This window comes from Manis pentadactyla, chromosome 19, assembly GCF_030020395.1.
Source record: "Manis pentadactyla isolate mManPen7 chromosome 19, mManPen7.hap1, whole genome shotgun sequence".
In the NCBI taxonomy this organism is placed as follows: Eukaryota; Metazoa; Chordata; class Mammalia; order Pholidota; family Manidae; genus Manis; species Manis pentadactyla.
In genome coordinates, this window is record NC_080037.1 from 9,353,315 (window position 1) to 9,374,487 (window position 21,173).

The window sequence follows — 21,173 nt, forward strand, 5'->3', positions numbered from 1 at the left end:
CATATGTGACTATATATTTAGAATACCAGCATAATCCTATACACACTATTCAACAACATAATATTTAATGCAAGCCTTTTAACTTAAATATGCAAAGTTGTTCTTTATCTTTTTTCAACATGTGGGTAGATTACAATTCATTAACTAAGTATACTGTACTGGTCAAGAGTCTGGGCTTTCTAACTTCACTTCCAGGTTGAACCCCAGCTCTGCCATTTATTACCTAGGACCTTGGACAAGTTCACTACCTTACTGGTGTTTCAGATTCTTGGGAATAATAGTGGTATCGGCACACTAGGATTTGCAGCTTACTCTCTGAGGCCTCAATTGCACATTGTCTTTCAAGGCCAGACCAGATCATATATACCCTGCCCCACATCCCTGTGTAAGTGCTATGGAGAAAATCGAGCAAGGAGGAGGAAGGTGGGCACAAGGAAGAGGATGCAATTTTAAATAGGGGTGTCAGGAGAGACCTCACTGAGAAGACAACATTAGCGCAAAGATCTGAAAAAGGTGAGGGAATGAGACACGCAGGTACCTGAAGGAAGAGCAGTCCAGGCAGCAGGCAAGGCTCTTTGGCAGGTGCAAGTCTGGCGTAGTGAAGGAATAGGCTAAAACCCAAACCCAGGTCCTAGGGTAGTTTAAGGGAAGAGAGCGGCACGGGAAATGATGCCGGATGATGCAGACCTCACAGGCCCTGGATGAATTTGGCATTTGCTCTAGGGGAAATGGGAGCCCTGGGGGAGCGCTGAGCTAAGGACCAATGTGCTGCAACTTACATATTAAAAGGATTACTCTGGATCCTATTTTGACAATGCACTTAAAGGGACTAGGTACAGAAACAGGGAGTCTGTGAGGATCTTGCAACAGTCCAAGTCATTCAGTCAGGCAGGTGGTGAAAGGTAGTTATATTATGAATTCATATATTGATTGGAAAAGATATCAATTTTGCTGATAGAGTGTAGGTTATGAGGAAATGAACGAAGCCATAAATGACAGCAAAATTATGTGGCTAAAACAAATGGAAAGATGGAGATGACAATTACTGGGATTGGAAGACTCTATGGGAAGCACGATTAGGGAGTTCAAATTTGGACATGTCAAGGTGGAGATGTCCGTTAAACATCCAGGTGGAGATGTCAAGTGAGGGGCTGGCTGTTTACAATGTGGAGTCCAGAGGAGGGGTCCCTGCTGGAGACTTCGGAACAGCCAATGTATTTACCCATGAGATAGTAAAGCTGTATTGGTTTTTCTATTGCTGTCCTAAGAAATCACCAAAAACATAGCGGCTTAACACAGATTTATTATCTCAGTTCTGAAGATCAGAAGGCTGGTGTGAGCCTCACTGGCCTAAAATCAAGGTGTCCTCAGGCTGTGATCCTTTCTAGAGGGTCTACTGGAGAACACAGTTTTTTCTCATTCTGGTTATTGCCTGAATTTTGTTCTTGGCAGTGGTAAGATGGAGGTCCTCATTTTCTGCTGGTTGTAAACAGTGCCTTCTGCAGCTTGCAGAGACCACTAAATGTCCCCTGCTTGTGACCCCCTTACTGCAGCTTCAAAGCAGCCGTGGTACATCAAGTCCTCACTTCATGTCTCTCTGATCCACTTTTCTCCCTCTTCTTCTTCCACATTTGTGGATTTATGTGATTAAAATGGACCCATCCAGATAACCCAGTTCTTAAGGACCTTTCCTTAAACACACTTATGAATTACTTTTGCCATAAAAGGTCATATAGTCACGGGATCTGGGGATTAGTGTATAACCATAACATCAGAAGGAGGATGAGTGCAGATAGTGAAAAGAGGTTGTCTGGTCTGAACCCTAGAATATTCCAGAATGCAGAGATTGGAGAAATAAGAATAAAAATGAATAGAGGCAACAAGGGCACTGCCACTGATTAGGAAGAAATGAATGGTGAGTAATGAATGCGAGGTGAAGAGAGGGATTCAAGCAAGGATAGGTCCATTGCTGTTGAGAGGTCCAAGGAGATGAGAACTGAGAAAGTCCTTTGGATTTAACACAGTGGAGTTTCTGGTGACCTGGACCAAAGCAGATTCGATGGCGTGGTGGAGGCAAAGCATGATGAGAGAAAATCAGAGAGAAGAAGATTAATCCAAGTAATGAATACAAGTGGTGAACATGCGTATGAGAAGATGCTCAGCATCATGAATCATTAGAGAAATGCAGTTCAAAACCACCATGAGATACCACTTCACATGCACTGGGATGGCTATAGTCAAAAAATAAGAGTCATGTGGAGAAATCCCTACATTGCCAGGGGAAATGTAAAAATACTGCAGTTGCAGAAGGAAAATAGGAATGAAAGGATGAGAGAAGGATGGGATATAAGAAGCATTGTGAAGGATAACCCAGTGGAGCATGTGGCTGCACCAGCATCTCGGATGACACAAAAGGAGTGAAAAGAGTGAAATTTCAATCTCTGTGGACCCAAATCATGCCTACTGTACTTTAACAGAGGAGTGCTAGTGTGAGGTGTTTAACATTTCTGGATTTTATTTTTCCGTCTGTACAATGGAATTTTTCAGTATTTTTCCATCTGTACTTCGGCCTCGCAAAATTACTGAAGGTTTAAATGTGACACTTATGTAAAGCCTGGTATTGATCAGAGTGTTGAATAATAATGCCAGAGGAGCTGGCTTGAAGAGGGTGATGCCGAAAGCCACACCACACCTTGTACACAGAGGAAGAAACTTCTAGAAGACCAAAGAAGGAGAAACTCGTCTTCTTGGAACATCTAATCTGTACCAGAGAACAAGGTCCAGCTATTCCAGGCCAGTCCACTGCAGGTATCCCATCCAACAAGACACATGGTCCTCTTAAGAGCTGATTTGTCTCTCAACCACCAGCTGATCCATCACCAGTGAGCTCAGCCCAACTTGGGGCTCCTGATCAGAGACCAGGCTCCTATGAAGAGTAATAAATGGAGGAAATGCCCATCGGAATATTCCAGGATTCCAAGATTTCCAGTGACCATGTAGAGAACTGATAAAATGTGAACACTGAAATCATTAGGGTGGGATGTAAGGTTTTTCTCTGCCATAAGTTATAATCTGGGGACCATAGTCATCTGTCCTATAAAATGATGAATAAATACCTACCCTAGAAGATGCTTGTAAGAATTAATAGCATTTGTAAAATGACCAGGACCAAACTTGGTCTGTCATAGGCTGTTAAAGTATGCTTCCTTTCCTTGTGGAGGTGAAGTCACAAGGGTCACAGCAGAGCAGCAGGCGCTGGACCAGAGCTGGATGAAGCAGGTGTCTGAAGGATGTCAGGATCAGCATGGAGGCATCCCATGATCGCCAGATTTCCCCACTTCCTCCAAATAAGTTATCTTCATGGCTGGCCTGTGTTCTGCTCCTCATCATAAACAGGATTGGGAGGCCACTTTTCTTCCAGATGTTGCCCCCTGGTACCCTGGCAATGGAGCCCAGAGGCCTCCTGGGGGAGCTGAGGGACAGACGCAGAGGGAGCCACATGGAGCCAAGCTGCTGGCACGCACTGCATGTGATTCCACAGAGGCCACAGCGCTCCACTGGCCGCAGGTGTAAATTCTCTCAGTTAATAGTTAATAGGTCCCCAGACAGGGCACCGATCCCAGCTCTCACCTCGACCCTGCCCTCTTGTGACTCCTAGCGGCTCAGCTCTGCCCAGTGGATGCCACCATGGTGGTCCCTGTGCTCCTCCTGCAATCCTGCACCTGAGTCACACACAGAGCAGAGCTTGAATCTGGACCCTGGAAACCTCTACCCTCCCCCACTGCTATGAACCCCAAGGTCATGGCCGCACCCACTCTTCCCTCTGCAGGAACATTCCCTGAGAAGCAAAATGCAGAAGGGAAGGTGAGGTGTGTGGGGGAAGGGAGGTACCCGGGCTGCAAGAAGTGCCACCCACCTCTCCCAGGCTCCATCTTCTGCTTCTTGTCACGGGTCTTCCAAAGGCACAGTCCAGCCCCCAGGAAGAACAGCACAGCTATGACAGCCCTTAGGAGGTGTGCCAGGAGGCCAGGACCAGTCACTGCATGGGAATCTGCTTCCCTCACACAGAGAGAATGAAGAAGGTAAGAACTCACATACCCATTGTCAAGGACACAGAGGGGGAGCAGGTGAGAAGCCTGATGGGTCCTGGATGAGAAGCAGAAGAGGGAGGAGCATGGAGCTTCGTGCATTCAGCCAGGTCCCCAGCTCCTGCTTGGTGCAGGGACGCTGAGATGTAGGCGATGGGCAGGTGCATGTCCTTGAGGAACTCATCACCCAGAGGGGGAGATGGAGAAAATACCAAAGTCTGCAGCCAGAGGGATCCCAGCACAACAGAGGCTTACTCCTTGTGCACAGGTCTTCAGGGAGGGCCTCCCAGAGGAGGTGATGGATAAAGTAAGTGTTGAGGGAGGAGTAGGAGTTCCCCAGATATTCAGGGCGGGCAGGCCATTCCAGGAAGGAGGAGCCGCCTGTCAGGGGATCACATCACCAGCCCTGGGAGCGGCAGCTCCCACTGGGGCAGGCAGGAGAGGGACGGGCAGGGGGAGCCAGGCCAGGGGATCAGAGGAGGCAGGAGTCTATTTCCAGGGCTTGTGGGTCAGGCTGAGTTTTAAACGTTATGTGAGACTCAGGATGGGGCTGCGGGGAGGGGAATGGGGGTTTTGCGTGCTGCTGACACATGAGGTGCCCCAGCAGCTGGTGGATGGGTTAGAGGAGGGGAGCTGCACGTGGGGAACCAGTCATTCATTCACTCAATGAACACTGACTGTGAGCAAATTTTGCCAGAAGCTGGGATTCAAAGGCGAACAAGACATGTCCCTAGTGTGCCAGGGCACAGAGGGGAGAAATCCATGAACAGAGCATTGCTCCTGAGTGTGGGATGACTCTGATGGCTCCTCAAAGGGGCTGATGCCTGAGGGTAGGGCGGCTACAGCGCCTGCAGGGCCCTGTGCAAAGGGAGGATGTGGAGGCCCTTGCTCAAAAATTATGAAAAATCTGAAGATACAACTGTAGGATTATGTGACAGCATGGGTCACACACCCATGAAGCCAGCCTTTCCTGAGGGGAATCCTACAATAAGAATAAGGAACTGGAGGACATGGGTGGGAGAAAGGAAGGTAGAGGAAACAGCGTGTCCTGAGACTCAACGCTTTCAGGGGCAGGACACCCTCAGGAGCTCCAAGCAAGCAGCCCAGTGTGCACTGTGGAGGTGAGGCCAGAGACACGGGCAGAGCACCTGAGCCCTGAATCTCACAAGGTGTCACTGGAGGTAGAATCAAGCAGACATCACAGGACAATGACACGATCCGAATTCTATTCCAAAAGACACAGTGAACACACTATAGACAATGGATGGACGTGGAAGGACTGGAGACTATAGCCGAGACAAAAAGGACAAGGGGTAGGTGAGGACAGAGCTGTGACAGACATTTAAAAGCAGCAGCAACTTAAACGTGCCTCCCAGACGCCTGTATGGGGTGACCAGGTGGAAATGGTGCTAATAAGCATGGTGGGGAGAAGAGCCCAGAGCCTTTTCCCCTGTGCTCCGAGAGTGCCCTCCCTGCTGGCAGGTGGCTCACCAGGGACACAGATGGCCCCAAGGTCTGTGGTGGCAGTTTTCTGGTCAAGCGGGTTGCTCAGCACACAGGTGAGCCTGGGGTTGGGCTGGCTCAGGGGCAGGCTCAGATCCAGGGTCCACGAGTTGGGGGCTGGTCCCGGGGTCCCTCTCTGCTCCAGCTCCTCGGGGAGGCCTTTGCTCTCCCAGGTCACCTTCAGGTCCTCCATGGCCCCCTGGGCCCTGCACTCCAGGGTGACATTGCACCAGCCTGCTGTGATGGATGAGGAAGTGACCCAGATCTGGGGAAGGGGCACGGGTGCTGGGAGGGAAGGACAAAGAACGGAGGCTCACATGAGTGGAGGACATAACAATTCCTATTGGTCAGGGGGATGCAATGTGATGACTCATCCCACCATCGCAGATTTAGAAGGTAGTGGAAGGTGGCCACATGCTAAGGAATGCAGGCAGCCTAGACATGGAAAAGGGAAATAAATCCCCAGATTCTCCAGAAAGGAACAGAACCATGCCAAACCCACAACCTTCCCTCAGAGACCCTGTGTGTGACTTCTGACCTGTGGAATGGTAAGATAATAAATGTGCTTATTTTGAAACCATGATTTTACAGTAATTTGTCATAACAGCAGTAGAAAACTGCTACACAAATTAAGTAAACTTAGCCCTATACAGAAAATAACTATTGCAATTATTCTAAATACAATAATTCCATTGCTCCAAATTTCCATTCACCTCTGCCAAAACACTAATTTGAGACCCCATGTGAACCTCAGCTCTGCTCTACATTTGTGAAAAATTGCCTTACTAAAAATTCCCTAACTAAAGAGGAGAAAGGAGTCTGAAGGTGGCATCAAAAAGGAATAAGTAACAATCTTATGGAAAAAGCAGGACATCACCAAGGAATGGGGTGAGGGGCTGTCACATACCATAGACAGTGAGGTGGAAATTCATGTTAAATTCTTTTCCTCCGGTGAAGCTGATCCGAGCCCGGTACTGCCCGCTGTCCCCGGGGGTCAGGTTGTCGATCCTCAGGGACGTCATGTTGGGCACGTGGACCCTCTGCTCATACTTGTCCTGCAGGCTGACCCAGGTGGGGGGGTCTGTGCTAGAGCAGACTGTCAGGATGACTCTGTAGTCGGACTCAGGGCCGAAGCCCCACGAGATCTCCTTGAGCTCAGCTCCTGCCTCCCGGGCCGCGTGAAACAACACACAGCCTCCCTGGGTCCTGTTCAGATACACGTGGGCTCCGGAGCTGTTGGCCACAGTGCTGCAGGCACCTAGGGCATGAACACGGGAAATGGGAGCTTTTTTTTTTTTTTCAGAAAAAATTTGTTTTAAAAACCAGAGAACCCATCTTCTTTTAGTGAAATCCACCCAGCACATTTTCTTTCCATAACAAGTGCTTATCTTCAGGAGGCAGCTGCTAATGTGGCCCCAGAACCCCTCCCTCCCCAGGGCCACACCCTCCCCTGGGGAGTGGGCAGCGCCTGGGGACTTGGCTCTAAGGAGCAGAACACAGCAAAGGGAGGGGACGTCCCAGCCGTGCAGGTCATACAGGCCCGGGACCTCCGTCTTGTTCCCTCGCCCTCTCCTTTACTCTCTCTTGCTCGCCCTGATGAAGCCAGCTGCCCGGGTGTCCGCTGCCCTAAGGAGGGGCCCACGTGACAGGCACTGCGGGCGGCCTCCTGCCCACAGCCAGGGGGGACCTGGGGCCCTCAGCCCAACAGCCACGGGCACCCCGCCCCATCAGCAGTCCCACCAGGGGCTTGGAAGCAGACCCTTCCCACTGCCCCGGGAGCTGCCTGCAGACCCAGACGAGACCTTGATTCAGGCTGAGAGACCCTGAGCCTGAGGCCCGGCTGAACTGCCCCGGGGACCCGACCCACAGAGGCCGTGAGACTGTCCGTGGTGTGGTTTGAAGGCACTAAGGAACTAAGGCACCGGCAGCGTCCCCAGCAATAGGTAACTAACGCAGTGGTGAAGGGGGCCCTCCTTGCCCGGCGCCCGCAGGCTGGGCCGCTGTAATAATACTGCAGGGACTTAGAACGAGGGGGTGACCTCCCCTCCACATGGCCCGTGACGGAGGGCGGGAGAGGTCCTGTCACCCATGGGGCTCCGCCACCTTGGGGCCGCACCACGTGGGCCCTCAGCCTCCTCACGGGCTCTCGGCCCCACAGCAGGGAGGGAGGCAGGGGAATCCCACACGGGGGTCACCTCATCGTCCAGAGGTAGCTGATCTCTGCTCCTGCTCCCTGGCCAGCAGCAGTCACAAGGTCCTGGCTCACTACCAGAAACAGAAAATGTTGGGGAGCAACCAACTGTTTGATGAGCTCCACTGGGCCCTCCACCCAGACAGCACTGTCCCCCTCCCAGGCCCTGAGAGGCCGGGAATGTCCCTCCTGGTCACTCTGCAGAACTGAGACCAGTGGACACAGCCCCTCAGGACCACCCCTCCAGAGCCCATCTCCCCTTCAGACACTGTCCTGGAATTGATACCCTCTGTCCCTCTAAGGACCAGGGAAAGGGCCCAGAACAACCTTACTCTGAAGGAGGAACAACCTCCGTCCAGCAGGTCAGGGTGAGCTGGGCTGCCAGGGCCCGAGGCTCCTCTCCACACCAGGGAGTCCTCCCCAGGCAGCCTGCCCCCCTCCTGCTGTGCGTGTCCCGTCCTGCCTCCCGCTGGACACAGAGAGCCGCCCACCCAGTGTGCATGGGCAGAAGTGTCTCAGGTTCCTCTTGCTGTTCACTTAATCACTAACTCATCAGTCGGGCGTCTCCTCCGGGTCAGGCCTTCACCCCCGTCCCTTCAGCTCCACTCACGGGACCAGGGCCCCCACACCAGGCTCAGCAGCCCCCAGGCCCGAGGCCACAGCCCTTCAGGACTGCCTCAGTGGGCAGGTGGACCCTCCCTGCCACCCAGGAGATAGGAGGCATCCCTCATCAGGCTCTAGCCCAGCTCCTCACAGCTCCTGCTCTGCCCCTTCCTTCCACACCACACCCCCGGACCCCAGCACCCCAGTGCAGGAAGAGGTGTGCTGCAGACGCCACTCTGTCCTGCAGACTCACACCTGGGGTGCAGGACCGACAGCCTGACCCGGCCCACAGGAGGTGGACACCAAGGAGCAGGACGAGACTGTGCCACCAGGTCCCTCTAACACGTCAGGACACATGGCATGGCCAGCAGGTCCCCAGGACACAGTGACTAGCCCTCTCTCACCAGAAACAGAACTGGGAAAAAATTTCTCAAACTCAAACTTCTCAGCCTTCATAACTGTGGGAAAACAAATTATGAGGCACCCAGTCTGTGCATCCTGTTTGGTAGCTCAAGCTAAATAATTCACTGCCACAAGTTTTAGGGGGAACAGGGCCTGCTCACACTGATTCTGGACTTCTGGCTCCAGAACTCTGAGAGGATAGATTTTGGTTGTTTGAAGCCACCCGGTGTTGGGTCCTCCTGATGAGACGAGAGCTCATGAGAGGAAGAAGGGACGAGTATCTCTGTCTCTCCACCTCTCTCCCTTCTGTAATCTTGAAAGACCAATGCTTATGGGGAAACTGAATTGTTTAGCATATTTCTGCAGTTACATACAATTGAAGAGAAGAGGAAGCCCACACGTCACTGTGACCCAGTCCCCAGGTCAAGGGGCCTTATGTCTTGCAAAGCTCCCTGTCATTCAGGCCGTCCTGTGCCCCAAGCCCTCGGCCCCATTCCATTTCACAGCCCCCTGCAGTCCCACAGGGGCGGGCGCACGAACACCACCATCCCCCAGTGAGGCTGACCGGCTTCCCCAGAATCATGATTCACGGGTCTTATTATTTTATTATACATAAGCATCATCTCCAATGAAGTCATAGACTGAAATTTGCCGTCCTTAGCACAGAAAGAAGCGCTTTGCCTTCTTTCTGCTTGTGCTCAGTCCCATCCTCTCACCATCCCTCCTCTCGCCTCCCCAGGTCACCCTCTCCTGGCCCCCAGGAGGCAGTCCACCCCTTCCTTCCACTTTTCTCCATCTCTTAGAACACGTGGGTGTATAGATACCCTTACATTTGGGAGGTGCTGTTCCTCTTACACAACTGGAATGTCATTGTGCAAAGGATCCCGCATCTCGCCCAAAAGCAGGCACTAGAGTTGTTCCAGCTGGGACGCGGGTGCCAGGTGGGCCCCTCCTCCACACCACAGCTGCAGGCAGTCAGGTCCCCTCTGAGCTCAGGCCAGGGGTGCGCTTTTCCCACCCTCTGTCCCAGGACCCGGCTTCTTTACCCCTCTCCATCGCTCCGCCAGGCAGCTCCAAGCCCTCCTGGCCTTCTGCGGTTGCTGCAGAAGCTGCCTCACCCCTGGTAATGGTCCCTTAATGCAGCCAAGGCTACAGGGCCCCAGAGCTCAGAGGTCCCAGCCCCCCAGAGCCAAAGGCCATTTTGTTCTTCTGGCCACCCTGGGGCTCTAACCCAAATGCACTACATTTGCTAAATCGTAAGAGTTGTCTTCTCTTTGTATTCACCAAAGACATCAGAAGGGCAAGGGGACCCCTGCCTCCCAGCTCCCCCAACAGCCCTCCTGCCGGCACCCCGGGCCACTCACTGAGGAGGAGGCTGGCGCATCACAGGAGCCAGGTGGCCCAGCAGAGGCGGGGGTCTCCTGAGCAGGACCCCATGGCAGGCTGCCTGCCCGCGAGCTCGGCTGCAGAGGAAACATTAGGAGGAAGAGGCAAGAGAGGAAGAAAAGCTTCGCCCGAGTGAGCTCCGGCTCTTCCCACCCCGAGGCGGGGCTAACCGTGAGCTCTGGAAGGACGCTCACCAGCGCAGCGAGGCCAATGGATCACGCATATTATCCCAACACCTACAATAGGATGCTATTAAGTCGTTGCAGAGAAAAGATGAACAACCACATTCCATGGTATGCCTGACGCTGTGTTGGAGAGGCCCCCTCCCTGTGGTCACAACCCCTTCCCTACACCCACTCATGTCCCGTTGCCCATTTCCTTGGGTTAACAGCTCGGCCCCAGGCAGCCCTCCTTACCAATGCCACCCTATTGTCAGGCACAGGGGTCCTGTTATTACAGCCTCGTGTCTGGTCCTTTCTTGTCTTTGGTGGCTGTCCTCTGTCCCTACAGCATCTACTAAACCAAATTTTCTTTCTGATCTTCCATGAAGTTCTAAGGTCATTTTCCCAAATAAGAAGTTGTGAGTGAAAAATAAAGCTCTCCGTGGGAAGTGTCGTCTCCCCACTTCTCCACTGTAAGTGTTGGCTTCACCTGTTGCTGGCCCTGCTGTGGCTTTCTCAGCCGCCTAGTGCTATTCATGCCCCCTGCACACAGGGCAAAGCCAAACCCCACAGAAGCTGCATCACACCCAGCCCTTCCCATGGCGCCTCTACCAGCCACGCTCCTGCCATCACTGAGCGGCAGGGGTGGGGATGTGCCCACCCCTCCCACCCCAGCCTCAGCTGCCTCACACTCACCACCAGCTACTGAGCATCCAGCCATGGCCTCTTCCATCCTGATTGGATACCTACATCTGGGACCTCTTACCTCCCATCCCTTAGGGGAACAACACCATCTGCCTAACACCTTCTCCTTCCCACTGGGGCTTCCCTGTTGGCTGCTCAGATGCCCAGATGGCATTCACAGGCCCGGCCCATGGCCATGCACTAAAAGTAGTCAGATCTCTGCACATTAACCCAGTTTTGTGGTTATGAAACCTGGGACAAAGATGGGTTGTGCAACCTGTGAAAGGTCAGTCAGCAAATGAAGAGTCATGTCTGGACTCTTAAAAACACTGAAGGATTACCCAACATCTTTTTCCCACTCTGTAGCATCAAGCCAGTCACCTGGGTCCAGTCTGTGCAATGTCTCTGCAGCATCCTAGACAAGAGAATGTTCGACAATGGCTTATTCCTATGACCCCATCTGGTAACAGGGAAATCGTCTGGAAGGTGGTGCAGGAGTCCTATGACCAGGAACTTCTCATATGGAGTCAAAATCCTGGCAAATCACCCACTGCCCTCTTTCTGATGATAAGGAGGAAATCTGGTACACTGCCCTCCCCAATATCCCTAGTGTGAGCATTTTGTGGGCATCTTTGTGTGAGGACTGTATGATTTATGGAAACTATTTCCTTAGTGGGGTGGAGAGGTGAAGCCTAGAGAGGGGACCACGAATGCTGAGTAAGCAGAGACACTGGGAGACCCAGCCAATGGACTTTCCATGCTGGAAAAACACTTTAAAAAATCCAGGCAACTACCTCATTTCAACATGACAGCCACCCTGTGCTAAACAAAACACATGATAAGGACTCACACCAGCTGGAGACACATTGGTAAGAGTCTCCTGCTCACAACTTCCAGGTGCCAGGAATACTTGAGGAATTCAGGGAAAGCATGGTTGGATCTTGTGCTTTAGGAAGAGCCAGAGTAAAGGTCAGTGAATGCAGAGGTCAATGGAATGGAGAGAAAGGAAGGAATTCTGAGAAGAGACCGGGAGGACAGAAGCTCCTGGGAATTCACTGAAATGCCCCAACTCTCTGGAGCTCCATGGGACTGATGGGTGGTCCTTTCTACTTTATTTGAATTCCAGGGAAAAGTGCACAAATACTGTCCACTTTAGCCGTAATTAGAAAACAACAAATAATTGAACATGTATATTACATTTGAAGAGTAGAAAATGTCAAGTAAGGATATTCAAAAATTATCTCCATGAAAGCAGGGAGAAAACCTGCCTACGTTTTAGAGAACTTTTTCAGAACTTGAAACTAGCTATAACTTGCAGTGATGTGAAGAAGCACGTAATCAAGAAAAATGACTGAACATCAGTAAGAACTGGGAGTTTTTGGGGGTTTGAACTTAGTTAATTCCCTATTCTCCAGCAGCACTAGAGGCTTGAAAAATGATGGCCATATTACTGGTGAACATGAGAAGCATTATAGCCATTGGAGGGAGCCCTGTCAATGCCTTGTTCCCAATAAGCTGTCATGGTTTGACATGTCTGGTGGTAATTACTCAAGGGTCCACTAGCAACAAAGTCTGTATCGCACCTAACTTTGTGTTCTCCCGCCATGAATAGCCCTTCACCTAGCAGAATTTGACAAAATCAATTACAGGTAATTGTTCAACTTTGGGGCTGTGGTGGGTAGGGGATAACAGTTCATACAAACAATAGGCTAGTTAAAAAAATTATAAGGAAAACTGGGGAGTGAGATATCCATAAAAGCTTTGGAAGTTCTGACATATTCCTGGGAATCTAGAAATCTCAGCATACAATTATGGCTGAATATACAGTCTCAAAGAGGCCTGGGAAGACAGTAAATAGAATCCATATATAGAACATGTAGAACAAATACCATATTTGCTCCAATGAACAAATGACACCCCTAAGGTCATTAAGTAGAGGCTCTGTGCAAGCAGAATTCAAGCCAAAGGCACAATCATCAAATACAAGGATGAGTGTGGGACACAAGGCCAATATGTACACACAGACCCTCAGCAGAGACTAGCAGACTTACGAAATCCGTACATTTAAGGAAATACCCACCACCATTAACTGATTACTAACTTCAGGAGATACACACATCAAAGAATCCAAATGACCAGAATTAGTTCAGAAATATAACTAAACAAACAAGAAAAACTACGACAAACAGCAATAACTACAAGCCCTAGAAAGGGAAAGAATCTGATCCAGAGTTGCCACATTATATTATTTTAAATGACCAGTTTTAAACAAAAACTTACAAAATATGCAAAGAAACAAGACTGTGTGATACATGACCAAGAAGAAAAAGGCAAAAGCCCTGGGGAAACACAAAGTCTTACTTGAAAGACTTCAAATCATCTATTTCACACATGTTCAAAGAGCTAAAGGAAATTATGTATGAAGAAATAAGGAAACAAAATCAAAGTATCCCCAAATAGGTAATATCAATAAAAGATATAGAAATTATAACAAAAAAATTAAAAGTCTGGAGTTGAAGAATATAATAACTGAAATGAAAAACTCACTGGAGAAATTCAACAACAGATGTGAGCAGGAAGAAAAACAAACAGTGAACTTGTAGGTATGTCAACTTAGATTATCCATGTTGAGGAACAGAAAGAAAAAATAATGAAAAAAAATAAAACGACATTCAGAGATCTGTCAGACACTATCAAACACTTCACACACCTGATCATCTACATTTGCTCTCTTACAACACTAAACTATGTTTTCTACCTTTATCTTGTATCTACCTACCACTTCAGCATTTTATTAGAAATAATAATAATAAAGAGAGAAATGTGGTATCCACATATAAATCAAGTATAAAAACCAAATGAGTATTCATATTTGAACTGACTGTTTATAGTTCATAATGCATGAGCAAAACCGAAAGTTTCTGTGATGACTGCCCTTGTACTGTTCACTATGTAACTTATTCATTATGTAAGAATTTGTTCTCCATGTAAGAACTTGTTTGTTATGCCTCAGAAGATTGGAGACTGACGAAAATTAGGCTTGGGGTGTATTAATGATTGTGCATTGAGCATTGACTCACCTATACAGAATTTTATTGTCGTTAACAACCATTTGATCAATAAATATGAGAGATGCCCTCACAAAAAATAAATAAATAAATAAATAAATAAAAATAAATAAATAAATAAATAAAGACAGACTTCCAATGGTAAAATAAATAAGTAACCGGGATGTAATGTATAGCATAAGGAATATAGTCAAGATATTGTAACAGCTTAGTAGGGTGATAGCTGGAACCTAGAATTATGTATATAAATGTTTTATCACTGTGTTGTACACTTGAAACTAATGTAATGTAATACTGTGCGTCAACTACCCTTCAATAAAAAATAATTATTAAAAAAAAAAAAAAAAAAAACACTTCAACATGTATGTAAAGGATTTCCAGAAATAGAGGACAAAGGAATAAGAAAAAACTGCGAAGAAATATTGGCAGCATATTTCGTAAGTTTCATTTAAAATAATAATAAACACTCACTGCAATGCACAGTCTAGATACTCAACGAACTGCAGTTGGGTTAAACTCAAAAAAATCCACATTTAGGCATATCATAACTAGATTATCAAAAAAAGCAAGACTAAGAGAGAATCTTGAAAGTAGAAATAGAGAAGTTGCTCATCACATACAAGGGATCCCCAATAAGACTAACAGCTGTTTCCAGAAACCATGGAGGCCAGAGGCGCTGAGATGATATATTCAAAGCTTAAGAGAAAAAAAAACTGTCAAATGTGAATTCGCTATCCAGTAAAACTATCCTTCAAAAATGAAGGATAATTTAAGACATACAAAGATAAACAAAAACTAAGAATTCATCCCCATCAGACTTGACCTATAACAAATACTAGTGGGAGTCACTCCAGCTGAAATGAAAGAGCATTAGACAGTAAATAGAATCCATATATAGAACATATAGAATAAATACCATAGTTGCTCCAATGAACAAATAACACCCCTAAGGTCATTAAGTAGATAAATAAGAAAGAAAATATGAATCGTTTTTTGTTTTTATTGTTTGTAAGAGTTTTTCTCCCAACTGACTTAAAAGAAACTTACTCCAAAAAAGACATATAAGTGGCCAAAAACCACATGGAAAGATGTCCCACATCATCAGTCATTAGAGAAATGCAAATCGAATCCACTTGAGGTAACACTTCATACACACTAGATACAGTCTATTTGTATTTTGAATCCAAAAATCAGAAAATTAAAAGCATTGACAAGGATGTGGAGATGTTAGAACCCTCATTCATTGCTGACGGGAATGTGAAATGATGCGGCCACTTTGGGAAATAGTGTGCCAGTCTGTCAGAATGCTCATCGTACATCTGTCATATGACCTAACAATTCCACAGCTGGGCACACTCTCAAGAACATTGAAAACATGTTTACACAAAAACTTGGTATTGTTTATAACAGTCAAAAAGTGGACAGGAGCAAAATGTTCATCAACCAGTAAGTGCACAATCAAAATATTATGTATCCATACAATGAAATACTTAATTTCCTGGCTTTGTATTTGGTTTGCTCTTCTTTCTCCAGTTCTTAAGCTCAAATTTAGATTACTGGTTTGAGATCTTTCTTCTCTTTTAATATATGCATTTATAGCTATAAATATTCTTTTTTGTGCTACTTTCAATATACCCCATTAGCTGGAGAGTGTTAATGTTTCCAGTGTTTTTCAACTCAAAGTATATTCTAATTTCCTTGTGACTTATTCTTTTACTCTTTGGTTTTTGAAGAATGTGTTATATAGTTTCTGCATATTGGTGAGTTTGCTAAATTTCCTATTGTGGTTAGTTCTAATTTCATTACATTGAGGTTGAAGAACAGACTTTGCATGATTTCAAAACTTTTCACTTTCTTGAAGCTTGATTTACAGTCTAATATATTGTGTTTTCTGGAGACTCTTCTACATACACAAAAGAAGAACGTGAAAAATGCAAAACAGTGAAAAAATTAATAGACGAACTGTGGAGAGTTCACTAGATATCTGGAGATTCAATTATTTTATAGTACTCAATTGTTTTTTATTTCCTTGATGATCTCTCTAGATTTTCTATCCACTAAAATTAGGGATGAAGTATTCAACTACTATTGTTGAATTATGTACTTTAACCAATTCATCTGTCATCTTTTGCCTTGTGTGTATGTGCATGTATGTTTATAATTGTTATATCTTCTTGATAGATAATTCATTATCATTATAAAATATATATCTTCTCTAGTTACAATTTTTTTGTCCTAAAGTCTATTTTGTCTGATATTAGTATAGCCACTCCAGCTCTTTTGTTACTATTTCCATTGCATATTTTTCCATCTTTTTGTTTCCAGTCTATTTGTATATTTGACTGGAGGGTGTGTATCCCCTGATGGCAGCATACAGATGGATCTTGCTTATGTTTATTTATTCTGCTAATTTATGCCCATTAAATGGAACATCTAATCCATTTACAGTTCATGTAATTATTGATAATTAAGATTTACCTCTGACAATTTTAAGATTTACATCACCATTTTCCTGTTCATTATCTGTATCTTATGTATTTTTTATTTCTCCAGTCTGCCATCTCCATCTTCTTCGTGTTAAATAACCATTTGCTGTCATACCATTCTAACGCCCTTGTCATGTCACTCTTGAAACATTTTCTTTTTAGAGTATCTATGGAGAATATGAATTTCCAAGTAAAAACTTTGACAAAGACAACAAATATCAAAAACAGTTTCTGGCAAGAGAATCCAAAGGCAAATTCAGTACATCATTCTCTATTTCAAAAGGGTAGATTTGAAGCCCAGAAGCATGTACTATATCTTAGTTTACTTATTTTCCATAATATCTGAAGAGAACATAAAAACAGCTGCATCATTCTAGGTAAAACAGGGAACTACAACTATTTTATAAGGCTGAACAGCTTGTTGAAACCATTCCGGTGAGGGAAGGGCCCCCACGGTGGTCAACAGAAGGACCTGTGTCCAGGTCACTGGACAGACACCTGTCCCCATAACACTCAGTGGGAGCTCTGCCTGGGGGGATCCTAAAGGGCAAAGACAGGAGAAGTCTGACCCGTGGATAAACGGGACACCACGTCATGTTTCCTGCGACATAACTAATTACACATAGTTTCCCATGGTCTCCAGTGTGTCGGGGCCGCTGGAGAGCTCAGTCATCAAAATACTTCCCACTTATCCAGCACTTTCCAGTAAAAAAGTATTTTGACCAATGAGGATAGATCATTATGACTATCTTCCCATCATACAAATGAGGAAAAGGAGGATCCAAAGCAGTTAATGAATAAACCCAGGCGGGGAAGCCAGCGCGGGTCAGGGCGGGCCGAGGAGCAGCTCCCAGGCCCCAGACCACGGCCTCCGGCTCCCAGGCCCTCACAGGCCAGTGACTCTCCCCCACCAAGAGGGCCTCAGACCCTGAGAAGCCACACTGAGGGGAGGGGGGCCGGCCTGTCCAGGGCAGACGCTCGCCTCCCTCACACACCCCACGCAGAGGCCTGGGGCTGCATCTCGGGTGCCTGTGAGCCCCAAGGCGGCCCTTGTCCAACCGCAGCCACCTCCCCTGCCCTCAGGGCCTCACACACGGGCCTGCGCCCCCAGCCAGGCCCAGGCCTGCAGAGGCTGCTGCCTGAGAGCCTCAGCTGGGCTCCCAGCGGGGCCCGGGGACCCTGCCATCTGCGAGGGAGCCTGGGCAGCCTGCCCCCTCCCTGGGCGGTGAGCGCTGACACCCCAGGGAGTGTCCTGGTCCAGCTGTCCCAGGGCCGCTTCATCCTAGTCACCCACCATCCGTCACTCATTCCAGACACACTCCCTCTAACCCTGAGCAGCCCCGCTGGTGGGGAGAGGGCTCCCCCATGCCTGTGCCCAGCTCCCGGCAGGGGTCCTGCCCCTCAGCTTGGGGTGATGCTCACCCCCACAGCACCGCCCCTTCCCTGGGCTTCCGTCAGCACCAGGGTCCCTGTGGCTGCTGGCTGGACAGGTGCCCAGCCTCTCCCTTCCGCCCCGCGGTGGGGACAGACCACAACCCACAGCACAACCGTCTGCCCACCCTTGGGCCTCAGGACACACACTGCACCCCACAGGGAGGACGGTGGGCCCTGCAGATCCCCCTGCAGCCCCTGAGAACAGCCCACCGGCCTTTGGGACCCTCCTCAGGGGGGCACCGGGGGCAGGGGGGCCCCGGCAGGAGCAGGTACCTGGAAATAACTCCCCACCTACAGGCGTCAGTCCCCTCCCCTCACATACCCAAGGGCCCCCGGCCCCCAGCCTGCACACCTGCTCCCAGACCCGGAGTGAGACACGCCCTTCCGGCCCCTGTCCCGTGTCTGCTGAGCCCCCACACGCAGCCCGAGTGGCCGTCCCTTCCCCTCCTGGTCACCACCTGCTGCAGTCACTGGGCCAGGAGGTGGCTTCACACAGAGCATGACGGACACCCGGCCCAACAGGCCCAGTAGCACAACGTTCTGTGGGAACACAGAGGAGAGCTCCTCTCTGCCAGGCGTGCCCTGGGCCCTGAGCAGTCTCGGGGGTGCCTCCCTCCGTAGCTAACCCTCAGCCCGCTCTGCCCGGTGTTGGTGCCCCACATCTTCAGGGCCCAGGCAGAGCCCACTAAGGCTCGGACCCACAGGAAGGTACCAGTGCAGCTGGACTGCTTCCAGTGGAGGCTCAGCATATGCACGTTTTACGATTCAAATGCAATTACTGGCCCTCAAAAATAAAAGAAAAGAGAGAAAAAAAATATCACTTAAACTGCACAGCAGTTGTTCTCTAGTAGAATCTACCCTTTCATCTGAGGCGCCTGGAGTGAGCTGCGCTGGAGGCCCTGAAGCCGCGGCTCCCTCGGGCCCCTGGTCCGCCTCCCGCTCCCGCCTGCTGCCCGGGGGCAGTGCTGGGCTGGCACCTGCCCCACAGCTGGCTCTTCAGGAGGAGGGGCCCTGCTCTCCAGCATTTGCCAGTCCCGTGGCACGCACTCCCACTGTGGCGTATTTCAAACCAGCAGCGTGATGACACGGGACAGAGGGCAGGGAAGGGCACACAGGCCAGGGCCCCAGCTGGCTGCAGTGCGCCGCCGTCCGCGGGAAGCTAGTGCTTCTATGCGCAGGACACGTGTTCAGGCACCATGGCCCCAAAACACGAGCCAACTGCCTCGTCAGAAACAAAAGCCCGTCTCCTCCAAAGCAGGAGGAAGAACTTGCCGAGGGGGGCGTGTTGCTCTGCAGAGCAGCGGCTTCCTAAGGGAGTCACAACAGCAACTTCAGCTGTATTTGATTGGCACCTTAAACCTGACAGTCCCTCAATAACTAAATCAAAGGCTTGGTAACTCCCCACCCACCCTCCTCCTTCACTAAATGGTACCTGGGCTGGTTTAGACCCTAAGTGGCGTCTCCCCACCACCATCTACCTGCCCACCAGACTGGGCACCCGAGGGCACAGAATGACTTCCCTTGGCAGCCCAGCAAGCTTGGAGGCAGGACACTGGAGAGAGACAGACATTGATGCCACCCCTGCTTCCTCCACTGAGCCCTGTAATCATGGACAGATCATTAACGGCTTCATTGGTGAAATGGGCTCACACCCACTGTGCAGGGTTGGTGGGAGGCCTAAATAAATGCTGTGCAGAAAGCACCCGGCCCACCGCAACAGCAAGAACACAGCACCTCCTCCCTGCAGCCACCTTCCCAGGGGCGTCACCCTGAGCCCCAGGCAGACAATGGCGCCTCTTAGTGGCCATGCTCAGAATTGCCCAAAAGGCCTGCAGGTGTCCTGGATTTGAGGCAAACAGGGAAACTGCTAAGAGAAAGGAGACTTGGTGGGGATCAAGACCCCGGCGTCTGAGAGGCCATCTGGGATCATGGGAAGAGATTGGGCACTGCCATCAGGCCAAGTCCCAGCTTTTCCAAGTATTAGCTGTTTAACCTTAAGGCGAGTTATTTAACTTATTCAGAACTCATTTCCCTCATCTGTAAAATGGGGATAATGATTTCTGTGTCATTAGATAGACTCTCAGTGAATGTTTCCCTGCTCTTTAGCCTGATCCTCTTCCACCCATTTTTCCCCAAGTCCTAATAAATATCCCCTTCCTGCCTCAGCAGCTCCCTTAGTAATTCTTCCACGTGCTCATCTTCACACCCGGTTTTCACAGTTTCTCACATTCTCTCCGGATCCTGCCACCCCCAGAGGAATCTCTGGGTCCACAATCCCAAAGTCCACAATCTTGTCCTCAGTACTCCACATCCCAAACTACAAATTTTAAAATATTTAACGACATCCAGACTCGGTGTACACTCATTCTGACAGATGACGTCAAGGACAATCCATAGGGTAGAATGCCAGCTTCTCTGTAATAAAGGACAATGGTCGCAGGTCCCAGAGAGCAGCGCAGAAAGAGCCTGAGCCCACCCGCTCCACACACACCAAGACTGCACATACACACGAGCAGCTCAGAGGAAGAATCGAGGCCTCAGTGAACACCTTCTGCCAAAAGGAAGATAAAAAGACCACATAAAAAACAGCAGAAAATACAGACACACGGTAGTGGAGGGATCCCCACACCCAGGGCTGCCCGGCCATACATAGTAATATCATGGAGTTATCTGGACACACACTGACCCACCCTGGGCACAGAAAGAAAGCTGCCAGTCAAGGGGGTTAAAGCAGATCACAGCTCTAATCGAAGGACACTGCCCTTCAGAACTGAAGCACCCACCAAACAGCAGGGAAACTGCTGGAACTCTGTCTGGGACCAAAGTTATTAATGAGCACCACTGTGTACATTCTCCCTGGACACTGCTAGGGCACTCAGAAGAGGGGTGAGCACCACCATTTACATTCCCAGGGATCCTGCTATTGCAGACAGAAGCTGGGTGAGCTGCATGGCTTCTGTTATCCAAGCACATGGCTAGTGCTGAGCGGAACAAAGGGAGTATTACTGTGTACGTTCCCACATGCATCAGCTGTGTGGATAGGAGCAGAGTCCAGGTAAACACACAAGCTCCAGGTGTGAGGGTGGCAACCCCCAGCCACCACCCACATCCAGACATGCCTGGCAGAGATCCCGCCATCCCACCAGGACGGTGCCATGCTCCCTGAC

At 49.1% G+C, this 21,173-nt stretch overlaps 2 protein-coding genes across 12 annotated transcripts in view; both read right to left on the reverse strand.

Annotated features, from left to right (window-relative positions):
* Positions 1–2,490: 2,490 nt before the first annotated feature.
* On the reverse strand, positions 2,491–19,098 carry LOC130678853 (SLAM family member 9-like). 11 transcript variants are annotated; one of them, XR_008994912.1, is made up of 6 exons: positions 11,031–11,173; positions 6,499–6,849; positions 5,580–5,876; positions 3,917–4,054; positions 3,121–3,472; positions 2,491–2,926 (listed from the first exon to the last, which is right to left on the reverse strand). XR_008994912.1 is itself a non-coding variant. In XM_036922617.2 (6 exons), exons 1-5 carry the CDS (start codon positions 11,065–11,067, stop codon positions 3,655–3,657), a joined length of 891 nt encoding a protein of 296 aa, XP_036778512.2. In that variant the 5' UTR covers positions 11,068–11,172; the 3' UTR covers positions 2,491–2,926; positions 3,631–3,654. The 11 variants fall into 11 exon arrangements, 10 of the variants coding, with proteins under 10 accessions (XP_036778512.2, XP_036778511.2, XP_057350977.1 ...); XM_036922617.2 differs by lacking the exon at positions 3,121–3,472 and adding an exon at positions 3,631–3,722 and having other exon boundaries at positions 11,031–11,172; XM_036922616.2 differs by adding an exon at positions 3,631–3,722 and having other exon boundaries at positions 2,491–3,472; positions 11,031–11,172.
* LOC118930736 (uncharacterized) overlaps positions 5,298–21,173 on the reverse strand; it is a 36,648-nt gene continuing 20,772 nt past the window's right edge. The window contains exon 4 of the mRNA XM_057494999.1: positions 5,298–5,530. The gene's annotated coding sequence lies outside the window, so the exon portion shown is untranslated. The remainder of the gene's footprint in view (positions 5,531–21,173) is intronic.